Below are 14738 nucleotides of genomic sequence, written 5' to 3' on the forward strand. Positions count from 1 at the left end.
TTATAGTATAATTGAGGTACTCAGGCTTTTATGTTCACTTTTAAGAGCGCAGAGCTGCCATTTTATTGTATTGAGCATTCAGTACTTTTTTTGTCACAAAATAATAATTTTCCAGAGGATAGAGGTTTACCTAAGACCTGTGGAATAACAGTGTGAATGTTTGAGTACATTGAACCAATAGGCTGTTTGAGAATGCCTTTCTTGCACACTTCGCTCTCAGCACCCTGAATGTGCGTGTCAGTAATGTGTGCAAATTCAGGAGCTCTGAAGGTCTTTTGTGTTTCCAGTACAGCTTGTTTTAGTGTTCATTTGTCAGGTGAACTTTTCTGAAATCAATAACTTTTATCAGTACAGTATTTTGTCACCTTGCCCTGAAAATTATTTTTAAAAAGTTGCTAGGACCATAACTTTTTTTGTGATGATGATGTATGCTGCATTTCTTGAATCTCTAGTTTCAAGAAATCTCCAAGCCTTCTTTTGATGCATCTGGCAATGGCCAGTGGCAGACTGTGGCTGCCACCTTAGATATGAACTATTAGTATCTTCCAGTTTAGGAATTCTTAGTGGTGACAGCTGTGATTATTCTCAAGATGGAGTTCTTTACACCTGACCAATGCCAAATACAATACAAGGTGCCATTCAGAAACAGTCTTATAAAATACTCTAATAGGAAAGTGTGTACATAGGAGGGTGGGGGTGGGGCGGAGAGAGAGAACAACAGGATCTATGTTCAGGTGTGTGCTGGCTGCACTTAAGAGACCTAAGTTTGTAAGGTCAACGTTTAGTGCAGAGAAAGGTAAAAATAATTCTATCCAGGCTATTTCACTAGGACAGCAGTTTATAATTATGCTGTTTGGGCTATTTTATGTTGTTGAAATCTCAGAACACAACAGGCAAGGCAAATTAAACTTAACTGCAACAATTTGAGGGTGAGGGGCTTTTCTAGAGAGAAATTTTGTTTGGCGACAGAGAATGTAGAAAATCTTGTAGAATGCCACCCAGGAAGGCAGGAAACATTTCAAGAGATGGCTCTGCAAGGTCAGAGCTACCTCAGCATGGAATTTTTGTACCTGGATCTGAACTAAAGCTCCCCAACCCACATAGAGGCAACAGGAAAGCAAGTAAAGTTAAATATGTTGTTGTTCTCATGCAACACATCTCAGTGTAGGGATGTCTTCCTTTTCTTAAAGGACAGCATACCACATTTGATTATTTGTTTTTCTTGTACTCATTGTGTTTCCTGGTTCCCACTAGAGCAGTGGATTTCAAGCATGGTCAGTGACGAAATATTCTACAGGCTATAATCCTGCCCTTTGGAAGAATTGGCAATTACGTAACATTCTTCCTTCGTAGTAGGAATGATGCTGATGATGGTAACATGAAGAGGGTTGTTGAAGCTGACTACAGTGTATGAACATATAACTTATGTGGTAACAGGAGAGAGAATCTTTTTCCTGTTCATAATATTTTTGTCTCTATCTTGCTCTTAAAAATCCCAAGTTCTGGAATGTTGCTTTCATTTCAATTTCCTGCCCCCTGCCTCTCCCCAAATGCTTTCTTGGGAGTATTGGACCAGGTAATCAATCTCAAAAATTGAATTTGAGTACACTTCAGTCAATGCTGCCCTTGTTAAGGGTATCCCGTCCTCTGTATGTAATTTCTTTTTGCAGTGTTTAGGGACAGTGAGAGTGCTTGGGTGGTGGATTGATGTGTGAGAACAGTTTTTATGGGTATATGAGGTTCCAGCTGCATGTGTAAATTCCCATTGTGTGATGTAAGGAACGTGGTGAATGCAGCATGCATATTTGGGGTCATGTCTGTTCTGAAGTTAGGAAAATGATTAACAGGGTTTTTGTTTTAAAAACTTAGGCAATTTCTGCATAAAAATTGTATTTCCCAAAGAAGACTCATCCACCCCAAAATGGTCCATTCATAGTCAGATTCACATCAACACCCAGAGATCCTAAACTGACAGAATCTTTTCTCAGTAACAGGTGGACAGATAACACTGTGCAAGGTCCATATGGACTTGTCTGATATTTCTTAGCACTACCCCTACTTTCAGCTACTGCAGAATGCTTTAGGGGGTCTGTGTTTTATCTTTCAAAGCTTTATATGACTGTTACTTCACTTCATCTCAGTTCTTTGCACTGTGTTGTAGGTCCAGCTCGCTGGAACAAGTTTACAGGCTGCTGCTCAGTCCTTAAATGTACAGGTAAGGACTGCCCCTTCTTCTCCCATTCTCCGTCAAGTATCTGTTTTTTTAAAGATAGTTTTCAGGCTGCAAGCTGTCCCATTCTAATTATATTTGTTTGGGTTTGTAAAATAAGAGAGGTTGAGTAGTAATAGTTTCACAGCTGCAGACCAGACTGGGTGATGGTCCACAATAGGAGCTGGTTAATGCATTGGTACTAATAATTTTGTGTCAGAGGTTAGTGAGCTGTTGTAAATATTTCTCATGCTGCATTACGAACTCCAATAATCTCACATGTTCCTTGATTTCAGCCTTATTTTAATCATAGATTACTTTGCAAACTGTTTTTGGAAGCTGAACATAGGGGGCAGATGTAGCATTGATTTTTAATGTTGCTGGTGTGGATCGCTTGGGTTTCCTACAGCATCAAGTAAATTATACCTAGTAATTTAAAAATAAGCTGGGCTACTTGCTCCTCATTGATCTGCATGGTATAGCAAAGCATTCAAACTTTGTGTGATGCAGAATGCTCCATAGCATTTCAATCAACCTACTGCTTCCTTTCAATACAATATTCAAGCAACATGCCGAAAGGGGAAAGGGATGTAGTTTTATTGAAAACTGGTTTCAATATTGCAATATACTAAAGAACTGGGATAGTGCATTCCATGAAGCCAAATAGAACATGGACCCAGTTACATGTGGTGATGCTTTAGAAAGAAGGGGAGATACAGTGATGTTCCTTTTTAAGAGAAAGGAGGCAGAAAATTGCCTTGGTTGCCATGGTAAACTTCCATCCCTGAGAGAGATGTTGGCAAACAGGCTGTATCACTAGTGCAGAATGTTTACAGTCCTATGCTGTGATTATCTCTCAGTGACTGGCAGAATTAATCAGAGGCTTTATGTTAATTAGCCTGCTCTGCAGTCCCCAAAACAGGTGGTGGAAAATATGCAAATCTATGCAGAATTTTAATGCTCTGCATAACCAGTTTTAATTACCATAAAACCCTCTCTTTCCTCTTCAGACACTTTCTTGCATTTCCTTCCTCATGGCTGCCGTATTCTCTTCTCCATTTAAAAAAAAAAAAAGATTTTAAGTAAAACACACTGCACAGCTATATAAATGCTAAATTTTTTATTTTAAGACAATTTGTGTTTGGCTTCTTACTAGATTTAGTGAAGCATCTGAGGGCATTTCAAACCAGTCCCCTGTTTAGCTAGCATTCTGTTGACTTAATGTTCTTAATGCAGATGTTTGAAAAACATATACTCCCTTCACTCCATTGTTCTGGATTTTAGTCCGTGAATAATTTTAAGTGCTTTGTGGTGGGCAAATATTTTTTCTTTGTGGTAAAAAGTAACGTCAACTTCAATGATGCTGCGGCAAACAAAGTGATATCTGAAAATATTTCAGGTACAAAAGAACTGGGTGTTTTGTTTTCTTTTAACCCTAAACTGTGTTAGCTACACATGTTGGAGCAGTCATAGTTGAGATGGTGGGCAGAAAGAGAGCCATTTCTTAAACCCACTCTTAAAATGAACCCAAGGGTTTTTTGTATGCGGATGAAAGATTTTGATGTACAGTGTAGAGATAGTAGTGTATACATTAACATCTGTTTTACACTATAAAGAGTTATATTTTTTTCCTAGTCTAAATCTAATGAAGAATCTGGGGACACCCAGCAGCCAAGCCAGCCTTCCCAGCAGCCTTCAGTGCAGGCGGCCATACCCCAGACCCAGCTCATGCTGGCCGGAGGACAGATCACCGGGGTAAGGTTTACTCAAGAGAATTGTAGTAAGCCTCCTGTCTGGCAGTACTGCCATAATTTGCCATCCGATTAGAATCACCCACCAAACAGATAGTAGAGTGGCTGTCCAAGGTTACTGTCATTTCATTAAAGAGGAACTTTCATACAGGTGGCGAGGGGAGCAAGAACATTTTTATATAAAAAGCAGTCTGCTTGTCAGTAGTTCTTAGTGCCTGATGTTTTTTGGAGAAATTTGTATTACAATATTGGAATTTCTTGGTTCCTGTTATTTTCTCCTACTTGACCCTGCAATGAAATCAAAACTCTAGGTTTGACATTAGCCTGTTGTAGAAGTCATGGATATCAGAAAATCAATGTTTTTACTTCAGTGCAGGACCATACAGAAGCATAAGAGGGAAACACCATGTCAAAATTTTGGTACATGTGTAGCAAAAGTGATGGGAACTTTATTACAGTTTATATCCCCTAAATTTTTTAATATTTTGCAATGGGCATAAAGTTTGTGTTCTCTGAGCAACTCGATCTTTAGATATCATCAACCTTTTTGCTTATGCTTCACAGAATTCAGCCCCTCCATTTTACCTGTCAGTCTTGAATTTTCTAGAGTTTTTTTTTGTTTTAAATAATAAAGTTTTGGGGGTGTGGCAGTTTGGTGTTTGTTTTTTTAAAAGGGTAGTTGTGCTTGTGAAATTGTTGCAACTCCCAGAAGTGTTTAAAATTAATTAGAAAAACAAACTTGAGAGTGGATTGGTTTGGTTGGAGAGGTTATTTCCATTTCATCAGCTCTTCAGATTGAGGTTTTTGCCCAAGAATGGGGAATTAGGAGGTTATTCCATCAATGCATTGGGTCTATGATTTAAATTGTTGGGTGATGTCACCTGCAAACTTGAACGGTACCATGTCTAATTCAGTCCTGTTTGCTGTGGAATCCTCAAAATAGAATAGCTGTGTAAATTATCCAGGCCCACTTTTAATTGTTTTTTTTTAATTTAATTTGTATTTTACTGTTTTAAAGTACATTTGCTTTCAACAACAACAAAAATTATGTGGTGGAAGAAAGTTATTAAAACCTATTCTAAATAAGTCATTTTTGTTTTGTCTGATGAATGTCTGTAGTACTGCGGCATTCCAGACTCCAGGTTTGTGTGGATGGGGATTGTATTAAATGTGGACATCAGAATTCATTTCCGTGTAAAGGAGAGGCTAGCCACCTGTTTCATAGAGATAATGTGTGTTTCGAAGATGAAGGGATGTAAACTTGCCAACTCTATTCTGTTAATAATAATAATAATAATAATAATAAAACAAAAAGGCAGATGGGAGGAGAGACTTGGAGTGAAACAAATGGAGCTCATGTTCTTCACTTATATCTTAGGGCATAATGGAAATGATGGAATATGGCAGGGATTCATGCTAATGTGAAGCAGCTGGGGTGTTATCAGTTCATTCAATAGCCACAGCCAGTACTCCTGCTTTTCTTTCATCTGGCTAATCACTTGCTGTTCTGTTCGGTGTACATTTCCTTTCAAATCCTGTCAGGGCTGATTCTTTTTGCATGCTAGTTAATTACCTTTTTGCATGCTAGTTAATTACCTTTTTGCATGAACCTTGTAGTAGAACTGTGGAGAAACTTACATGATTCTTCAGGTTCTGATTGCAGCATAACACTTAAAGTTTCAATGCTTCTACCAAAATTGTGTTGTAGGTTGATTGCTATGTTATGTTGAGTAGCCAGCTGCCCTTACATAAGGTGTTCAGGTTAGCCAGTGTCTGTTACCTGATTAAGAGCTGGTAGTTTGTAATTGGGAACAATTCTTTCTGCTGTTAATGACTCTTTGTTCTAATTGTTTCTAGCTCACGTTGACGCCAGCCCAGCAGCAGTTATTATTACAACAGGCACAGGCGCAGTTGCTGGCGGCTGCAGTGCAGCATTCAGCCAGTCAGCAGCACAGCGCTGCAGGTGCCACCATCTCGGCCTCCGCTGCGACGCCGATGACGCAGATTCCTCTTTCTCAGCCAATACAGATTGCACAGGTGAGCACTGGGGCTTGTGTGGGTTGAGGGAAGGAGATTTAACCTGAAAAAACACATCCACTTGTTCTTCAAGTGGCTTCTGTATATTTTCACTTGGGGGATCAAAGGCACCTGTGCCGTAGGCTTCCAGTACCTTCTGTTGAGCAGTGTCCGCTGGGATCACTCGTTCCTCCCTTTTCCTCACCCCTTCATGGAGGACTTCAGGGGATCTAAAAAGCTGTGTCCCCAACTACCCTTCAGTTCTATTTCACTGCTTATGGTGCCACAAACTTTTGTCACATACCTTGTCCTCAACACTTCCCTCATTTTTCACTTTCTTCCTTTTGGGGCCTATTTTTGTTTGTAGTTAGTTATCTTTTCTTAAAAAAGGTGTTATACCAATAAAATAAAAACCAGCAGGATCTTATTAAAGGGAAAAAGGCAAAATACCACATTTATTGTGAATACAGAAAGAATCATAGAAGCAGTTAGTTATAGCTATAACATTCCATTCAATCTCATATTTATTCTCACATTCATTCCTACAAACACACACACAGGTTCTGTAAGGTTGTTATCATGGTTACCAGCGTTAGAGTTGCTCATGCCAAGCACTGTCCAGGTGGCCTGGACATGAGGAGGGAGCAGGGCCTTGTCAGATGCTCATCTGATGCTCCTGGAAGTTGGTTTGCAGAATCAGACCCCGAAGTTCTCACTTTCTCGAGTCCATTTTTATAGGAGTTTTTTCCTATGCCAGTCTATGGGAATTGCTTCGTCATGCTGTTGCTGAATCAATCAGCAGATAGCACATTCCTGACGGCTCCGTGCTGCTAGATGTTATCTTGTTCTTTGGTTCTCCCATTCTTGAGGCTGTTGGGTGGATTCCAGTCTGCCCTCCGGGGGTCCTCTGGTTATTTCCACTTGACGCCTTCTTCAGCCAATGGTCACTGGATTCTTAGGCTGGCACCTCCCTGATCATTCAGTTATTATCCACACCAAGCATTCATCCACATACGTCTTCTATCTCTATTTTAATCACAATTGTTAATACAACAAAAGGGCGGGGAGTCTCTAGGTGCTGTTTCTGTTGTTAGAGTATTGCTTTGAGTCTCTCTCTGTGTGAATTGCTTTGAGAACAGACTCTGTCTTAGAATGTACTAACGCAATTAGCAGCTTGCAAGTTTCACACGTAGAGGGAGAGAAACAGTACCAAAAACCAAGAGACCTCTTAATTAGTAATACCCTGGAATTTAAACTATGGGGAATCAAACTCATTTGTGATTTTAATTCAGAACTTCTTTAATATGATCCAACAAAGGGCGGGGGGGGGGTAATGATACCCATATGGAATGGGAATTGTAGGACCAAGAGGAGCAGGAGGGTGGCCTTGTACCCCCACTGACCTGGAAGGCTCTTCATGTGAAGTCAGCTATGTGCTGGACTTAACTTACCACACCGGCTCTGTGCTTCATGCCAGTGTCTCTAAGGTTCCTGGATCCGTCCTGGTGCATCAGGTCCAGCATCAGAGATCCAGCACCCTTTGTCACTGGAGAACTGCTTGCCAAAATGATTCTGGTGCCTGGATCCACCCAGGTTGAAGTCTTGTACTAAGGGTCTGGCACCCTTACTTCTGAAGAACTCCTAGCCAAAGTGAGTATGTGCCTGGCAGGAGTGGCAGTGCAGTCCTTGGATCTGTCCAGGTAGACATAGTCTACTGTGGAGAACCAGGCACCATTGATTCTGTGCTTAACATGTACAGCATGGAGGTCTCTAGATCCCTCCAGACACGAGTAACCAAATGTGGATCACAAGGTTCTCTAATGAAACCTGTTGCTGGCCTCATCTTCAACACGGAGGTCCAGTCTCCTGGAAATAAAAGTTCCTAGCATGCAATATTCTATCTTGATCTGAGTAACCTGTCTGCGTCCTATAGTTTCCACACGCTGTACTGGCTGGTAGCACCACTTATTGTGCAGCTGTTTCTGAGACCAGGTTTAAAATTTTTTGGTGACCTTTTCTTTGAGAATCCGTAGCTCCCTCATGCTTCGGAGCAGGGCTTGAAATTTGGAAGTGGGGTCACAGTTGTGTTTTGTTTTTGTTTGTTTGTTTTCGCTGCCTCTGTGAAAATCTGTCAACATTTGGGCAAGTTATCAGTGTTTTGAAAAATTGCAGTTCTGACATACTCACTAGACTCTTAGATTTTAGCAGTTCAGTTCCCCAGAGATTCCAGCCACACTTGACAAATGCCAACCTGGGACTGGGCAGGACTTTCCCTACAATTGCAGCTCTGGGCTGCACTAGGCTATCTTGGATCTATAGTCTGGGTCACTGGAACTGAGAGCCCAGAGACTTCTCTCCTATGCTTTCAATCACTCCCTGCTGAAGATGGAGGAGGAAGCTGCCTGATTTGAATGCAGAGAGGGTAAGAGCCAGACCTGCGGGAGGAGTGGAGGGAGTAATTTGGACAAAGCCTGATTGAGGTGGAAGGGGAACATTGGGATTGGAGGCTGGCCAAAGGGTTTCGGGAAGAGAGACTGGGCCTAGGAGTCTGGTGTGGAGACCGGACCTGTCTGCTGCAGGGACTGGGAGTGGTTGGGCATGGAGACTTAAACTGTGAATGAGCAGAGTGGGGGAAAGGAGATCTGCAAAGAGCTGGGGTAAATTGGAACTTTGTGGGCAAAGAGACTGAGACAAGAAGTTTAGGTTGGCAGATGAACAGGACACTAGATAGGATGAGGAGTGTAGTGAGAAAATTGGGGATAGGGAATGTGGGGGAGGTGAGATTGGAGGACAGGTGGTGAAGACAAACAGATCAGGTGAGCCAGGAAGAGCGGGTAGGGGATTGAGACTGACTGAGTATGGAAACAGGAAAAAGAGCTGGGTGTTGGTGGGAACTGGGAATGGCTGAGCGAGGAGACTGGGACTAGGAGTCCAGATAGGTCAGACTAAGACTTGATGGGCAAGGAGAATGTGACTGGGATGAAAAACTTGAGTGGATATTGGGACTGGCTAAGTGAGAATAGGTCTGGGATGAAGAGACAGAACAGAGACAGGTTGGAGGGGACTAGGTAGAAGAGGTCACACTTGGGAGTAATGGGCAGAAGGGTTTGTGCCAACTGGAGCATGCTCCTCTCCCCACCACAGAATGGGATCCAAGATTCCTGACACTCACCATTCCTCTGCTGTCAGCAGATATCTGTGAAACCCACAAAGTGTCCCATCCTCTTCTAGTACTGGTTCACATAAAGCATGAGAACCTACTACTGCTATCAGTTAAACCATAATCTGAAGTGGCAAAGGTCTGTGCAATGGACCTAAATGTTGCAACCCTGCTGATGACCCATGTGGGTGTCAATATGATGCCACAGGATGGAATTTGTTTTTTAGTGTAAATTCAGAAACTTACATATAAAACTATGTTAAAAGAACATTATTAAGACTGCAAAAATAAGCACTGAGAAATTAGGGAATGCCAGTATTAAGCTTGCCTCCGTGTCATAATCATTATGATCTAGTCTTTAATTACATGATTACATACCACTTATTCTGCAGGACCCCTGTCTCATTCAATGCCCAGGATAGAACTGCTCTGGGGTTGACTCAAGGTTGCGTAATAAAGGTGTCTGCTGTCTGAAGGACCCCTGCTTCATTTGTTGCAGAAGCTGGAAGGTGGCGGATAGTGAATGAGGGAGGAGGTTGCAGGAAGAGAAAGGACAACAATGTTATGGTTAGGGAAGCTGAATGCTCCCCCTGCAGAACTGAATTCTAAAGTCTATCCTTGCCTCTGCCACAGAGTTCCTATGTGATTCTGGGCAAGTCACTTAAACCAAATTTTTCGCAGATGATCACTAACTGTGTTTCTCATTTTGTGGGTGCTGAACTTGCGATCATGGGGGCTGATTTGTAGAAGTGCTGAGTACTTCCATTAACATCAGCTGCAACTCTGAACTGTGCTTTGAACATGTGAACTGCTATATAATGCTAGGTACTCTGAAAAATTAGGTTCTAGGCATCTAAAATTGGGTACCAAAAATTGATGGGTACCTTTTTACCTTAATCTCTCCGTTCCTCAGTTTCCCATCTATAAATGTGAATAAAACCACCACCTCATTTTACAGGGGTGCTATAAAAATTTAAGTTTGTGAAGTGCTTAAATGCTGTAGTGATGAGCACAATACAGTAGCTCCTGTAGAAATTAATTCTGTGTTTAGAGGAGGATTTGAATAGTGTGCAGTAAATAAGACCTTCAGCCACACACTAAGGAGGAAACAAAATATTGAATAGCTGCTCATCAATCAAGCATGGTCCATCTTGTGCACTGAATAAGGCCGCAATCCTATAGAAGAAGTAGTATGTGATTCTGCAAGTAAAGACTGTATCATAACACATATACACAAAGGGACTGAATTTGGATTGCACAGACAATCTTAATTCTGGCATTTCCTGATTGTTGACTTTACAGTTAGTGTTCTTTTAACATATATTTTTGGTATGTAATTATAAATTTACTGCATTCTATCCTCTTTATGAAATGTAGGTATGACCCTTGGCTTCCTGGTAAGATGAAAGTGCAACCCTGTGTTGGGCATAGTTGAGAGAGACTGGAAAACTTGTATCCTCTACAGTTGCAGATGGATGAGACCAAGCTCTCCAATCCATCTTGACACTGATCTGTAAACAGCACACAGGTTTGCTTATTTGCATTGCTGTTGTAAACACAGAGCTGATTACCCAAATAGCCGACTGTTTGTTTTAATTGATTCTTGAATAATTGATTAACTGGCAGGTTTCTGCAGCAGGGGGATTACCATATTTATTTTAATTAACTAATTGCACAAGCATGGCTTCTTTAATGTGCTCTTTAGTCAACACAAGCAATCTACTGCGGAGATGTGGGTAAGATTGTTGGTGCTGCTGCTGAACTGATGCAGAAGTACCACTAATAATTGTACCAGGTTTTGAGGTCTCTAGATACTGGACCTTTTTGTTCATCTTCTGTTGAGATCTGTGGTAAATATTTGAATGAAATAAATGTCAAAGAGGGAGAGAAATATTTAGGTTAGTACATGGGTTATAAGTAGGAGTAATGGTATGGAGCTAAAAGAGAACTTTAGATGGAATAGCTTCATCATTCCTTGTAGTCATGGAATAGTCTCCTAAAAGAAGTGCCGGAAGTCTCTTCCGATTTGACAAAATACCATAAATTGTATACTCTGCAAACAATTGTGTTGTCTGGCTGGATAGACCAGATGACCTACTAAGTGTTTTTCCTATCTAATTTTTGTTGTTCTCGTGCTGATGTAATACAAGCTTCTCATAGAGAAAAATGAGATCTGAATAGGAAAACATGATCAATGGTTGTTTACTTAGTCATTAAAGTGAGAATTATTATAGTACTATAATTACCTGAAAAATAAAACATACTTGCCGTAGGAATAGACATAAATGACAGAATCTGAATGAGTCGGAGAGGCACATCTCTTCAGCAAGCTCTTCTAACCAGCATTACCAGCAACATAGCTAGGGTGAGGTTCCCAGTTCAAAGAAGGCTCAGCCAAGATGTTAGTTACCAAGACGAAAATGGGGAGAATGGTGCTGATTATATCAAGTTTCTGTCTTCTCAGCTAAGATGACTCAAAGCAAGACCATTTCTCACCTATGCTCTCCTAACCCTCTGGTGGTTTGCAAGGGTACTGCCTGTCCTGGATTTATGATAGCTGATTCTTTATGCCGTTCCCATGATGTAGAGCTGCAGCATAGTGGCTCCAATGGTATATGACAAAAGAAACTTGTCAAGTATTATAATAAATAAATCATCACTACTTTGCCATTTGTAGTATTGTTCTATTCTTCTCTCTCTGCTCAAACACAAAGAGTCCTGTGGCACCTTATAGACTAACAGACGTATCGGAGCATAAGCTTTTGTGGGTGAATACGCACTTCGTCGGACTCATGTAGTGGAAATTTCCAGAGGCAGGTATAAATCCCTAGCCTGATTCTTGCTTGCATATTTATACCTGCCTCTGGAAATTTCCACTACGTGCATCTGACAAAGTGGGTATTCACCCACGAAAGCTTGTGCTCCAATATGTCTGTTAGTCTATAAGGTGCCACAGGACTCTTTGCTACTTTTACAGATCCAGATTAACACGGCTACCTCTCTGATACTTAATACTACAAATGACATACTTCAGTGCAACTTCTGACATTGCGACATTGGCCACTGACATGATTTGTTTGGTGCAGTTTCCAGATTTTGTGCCAATTCAAATGTTACTATGTAAACTGATTTCCAAACCGTTAAATCCAAAAAAACCTGTTTTAGTGCAACTTTAAGTTTGCACAATTAAGCATTCAAAAATGATGAAATGTGGAAATTACTGTTGAAAGGGCAACCTTAACTCTTCCTTCTGGCATTATAATGCAGCCTTAATTACCTGAGTTCATACTATAAAATAGTTCATACATTTTCTATCCAATCCTTAAATTCATGTATTTCTGAGATAAATTTATAAATACTGTAAAGAGTTTAAATGCCAAGGATGGAGAGGAATTATTTAGAGTGAGACCTGGAACTAGCATCATAGATGAGGCTAGAGTGGGAATGAGATTTAAATGTCAACAGGAAAATTTATGCCAGATATCAAAAACTTTCTGGCATAAAGTTTATTAGGCTTTGGAAGCCCCGTTGTTTGGAACTTTTAAAGCTATATTGAAAAAATAGAGTATATGCTGTAGGGAACAATCCTGCACTTGCAGAGAAAGAGATTGCATGACCTAATAGGTCTTATCCAAGATCGTAGCCAGCCAAAAAAAGGGTAGGTGACTACTATAGACGCTGTGAGGAGGTGCAAAGAAGAGTCAGTCACAGGCTCCCAAACATCCTAATATATTTTCTCATGAGATGAACATAGAAAATATAATTGGGTCCCATATGCAGTTGCAAAACTAAACTCTGTTAAATCTACATTCCCAGGGTACAGTAGTCTAGTTGAAGGGTGTAGGGCAGCTTGAGAACAAGATGAGCTTGCGTCCTGTCTGATTTATACTTGTGTATGAAAAGTAACTCCACTGACATCTGTAGAGTTACACTGGGGTAAAACTGGTGCAAGTTCAGAATCAGATCTGTAGTTTAAACACCGCTTACTCCCTTCTTCATTGAGACTCAACAGTGTTTTAAGTTAACCATGTCCAACAGGAGCTTCCATATTTTAACTGTCTCGCACTTGCTAGATTTCATAGCATAGGCAAGAAATAAATCCATATGTTTTCCTATCTCTCTGCCTCTTGGATTCAGTGCTGTCTGCCTTGTTCTCTTCCTTCCCACTCTTTCCTTAAATGTAGTGCTCTCCCCACTTCTGAGATCTGTTCTTGGTTCTTCCCCAACTCTCCTGAGGTGGACTACCTGTTCTTTTCTGGTGTTTCCCCTCCTTTGTCCACACCCTCTTCTCTAGATTGTCTCTCCAGCACCCCTTTTTGAGGGTGCCATTTCTCTCTCAGTTCCCAGGACCTCGCATCCTTTGGTCTCTCTTGATTTCTGTTTCCCCTGGAGTGTCTTTTCCCAAGAGTTTTTGGCTTCCTGCATTGCCCTGTAACTCCTCACCTCCTTCTTCCCCTGCATCTGGTCCTCACACCCAAATGGTCGTGAGGCGCTCTCCATGGTGGTGGTCTGTTCAGAAGTTGTCTATTCCTTTCTGTAACAGTAACCAATGGAGTACTGGATACTTACCCCGCCATGTGACTAAGGTTTAACCTTATGTTATCCTGACCCATATCATATGTCTGGGTCCAAGAAATAGTTGTTTTTTACAGCACTCCTGGATGTCATAGCCTTATTAAATGAGGACAGAAATAAACTGAATCTCTGGCAAAATTGGAACAAGCAAACTTGACGGAGAACTGGAGGAGATGGTTGCAGTGATTCCAGAATTTCTTGAAAGCAAGTGGTGAAAATGGGATCACAATTTAAATACTGAAGTAAAAGTCTACAGTTGTATAACAGGCATCATTCAGTCAGTGTCAACTAGTGTTTGTCTACCTCACTGGTAAATTGCATACTTGCTGACTTACCGAGAACACGTTGGCCAAATGATGGCTAGGGTGTATTTGTAATGTAGACTAAGAACTCGTTTCCATGTGTGCACATGTATATAGCCTTATAAGTACACAGTTGACAAAATATCTGTAAGAACTCTTGTTCCTTCGTCCCCCAAATTGTGGTTGTAATTTGGTGTGATTTTGTGGAATTTTTAATTTTAATAATTTTCAATTAATCTTATACACTGGTGTGGGCAAAGGGACAATAAGAAGGCTGGCCAGGAAGTGGGAAGTTGCAGTTTTGGAACATGCGCACTTCCTGAGTTTTGAACACCCACACATAGCATATGTTTTTAAAGTGCATACTTCTCAGTTTAATGATAAAATTTATTTTGCATGCTCAATACTCAATTTTTAAATGTTAAGTTTGTCCAATCAAAACCAAATTGTTTTCAAGCTCAGCAAAAGCACTAATCCTTAAAAGCCAGTCTAGTAATGATGAGATTAATAACAGAAATCATTTAGAAGATCAGCAGTATGCCTCTTGGCTATCTGCATGCCAGGCTTCAACTTTCTAACTTCAGTTGCTTTTAGTGTATCACTGCTGAAATAAAAGAGAAAATGAGGCTAGAATTTTTTAAAAGCAGCTATATTGTGTGTTTTCACACTCCAGCTTGAACAGGTTAAGAGATATTCCTCAAATTCCTGTTCAGGCGGAGACTAAG

At 40.7% G+C, this 14738-nt stretch overlaps 1 protein-coding gene across 2 annotated transcripts in view; it reads left to right on the plus strand.

The window, feature by feature from the left end:
• POU2F1 (POU class 2 homeobox 1) overlaps positions 1-14738 on the plus strand; it is a 168545-nt gene that overhangs the window by 103854 nt on the left and 49953 nt on the right. For both annotated transcript variants that reach the window (XM_077820285.1, XM_077820295.1), the window contains 3 exons: positions 2162-2215; positions 3845-3964; positions 5818-5997. In XM_077820285.1, coding sequence (XP_077676411.1) covers positions 2162-2215; positions 3845-3964; positions 5818-5997 — 354 coding nt within the window. The remainder of the gene's footprint in view (positions 1-2161; positions 2216-3844; positions 3965-5817; positions 5998-14738) is intronic.

Source organism: Eretmochelys imbricata, chromosome 1, assembly GCF_965152235.1.
Source record: "Eretmochelys imbricata isolate rEreImb1 chromosome 1, rEreImb1.hap1, whole genome shotgun sequence".
In the NCBI taxonomy this organism is placed as follows: Eukaryota; Metazoa; Chordata; order Testudines; family Cheloniidae; genus Eretmochelys; species Eretmochelys imbricata.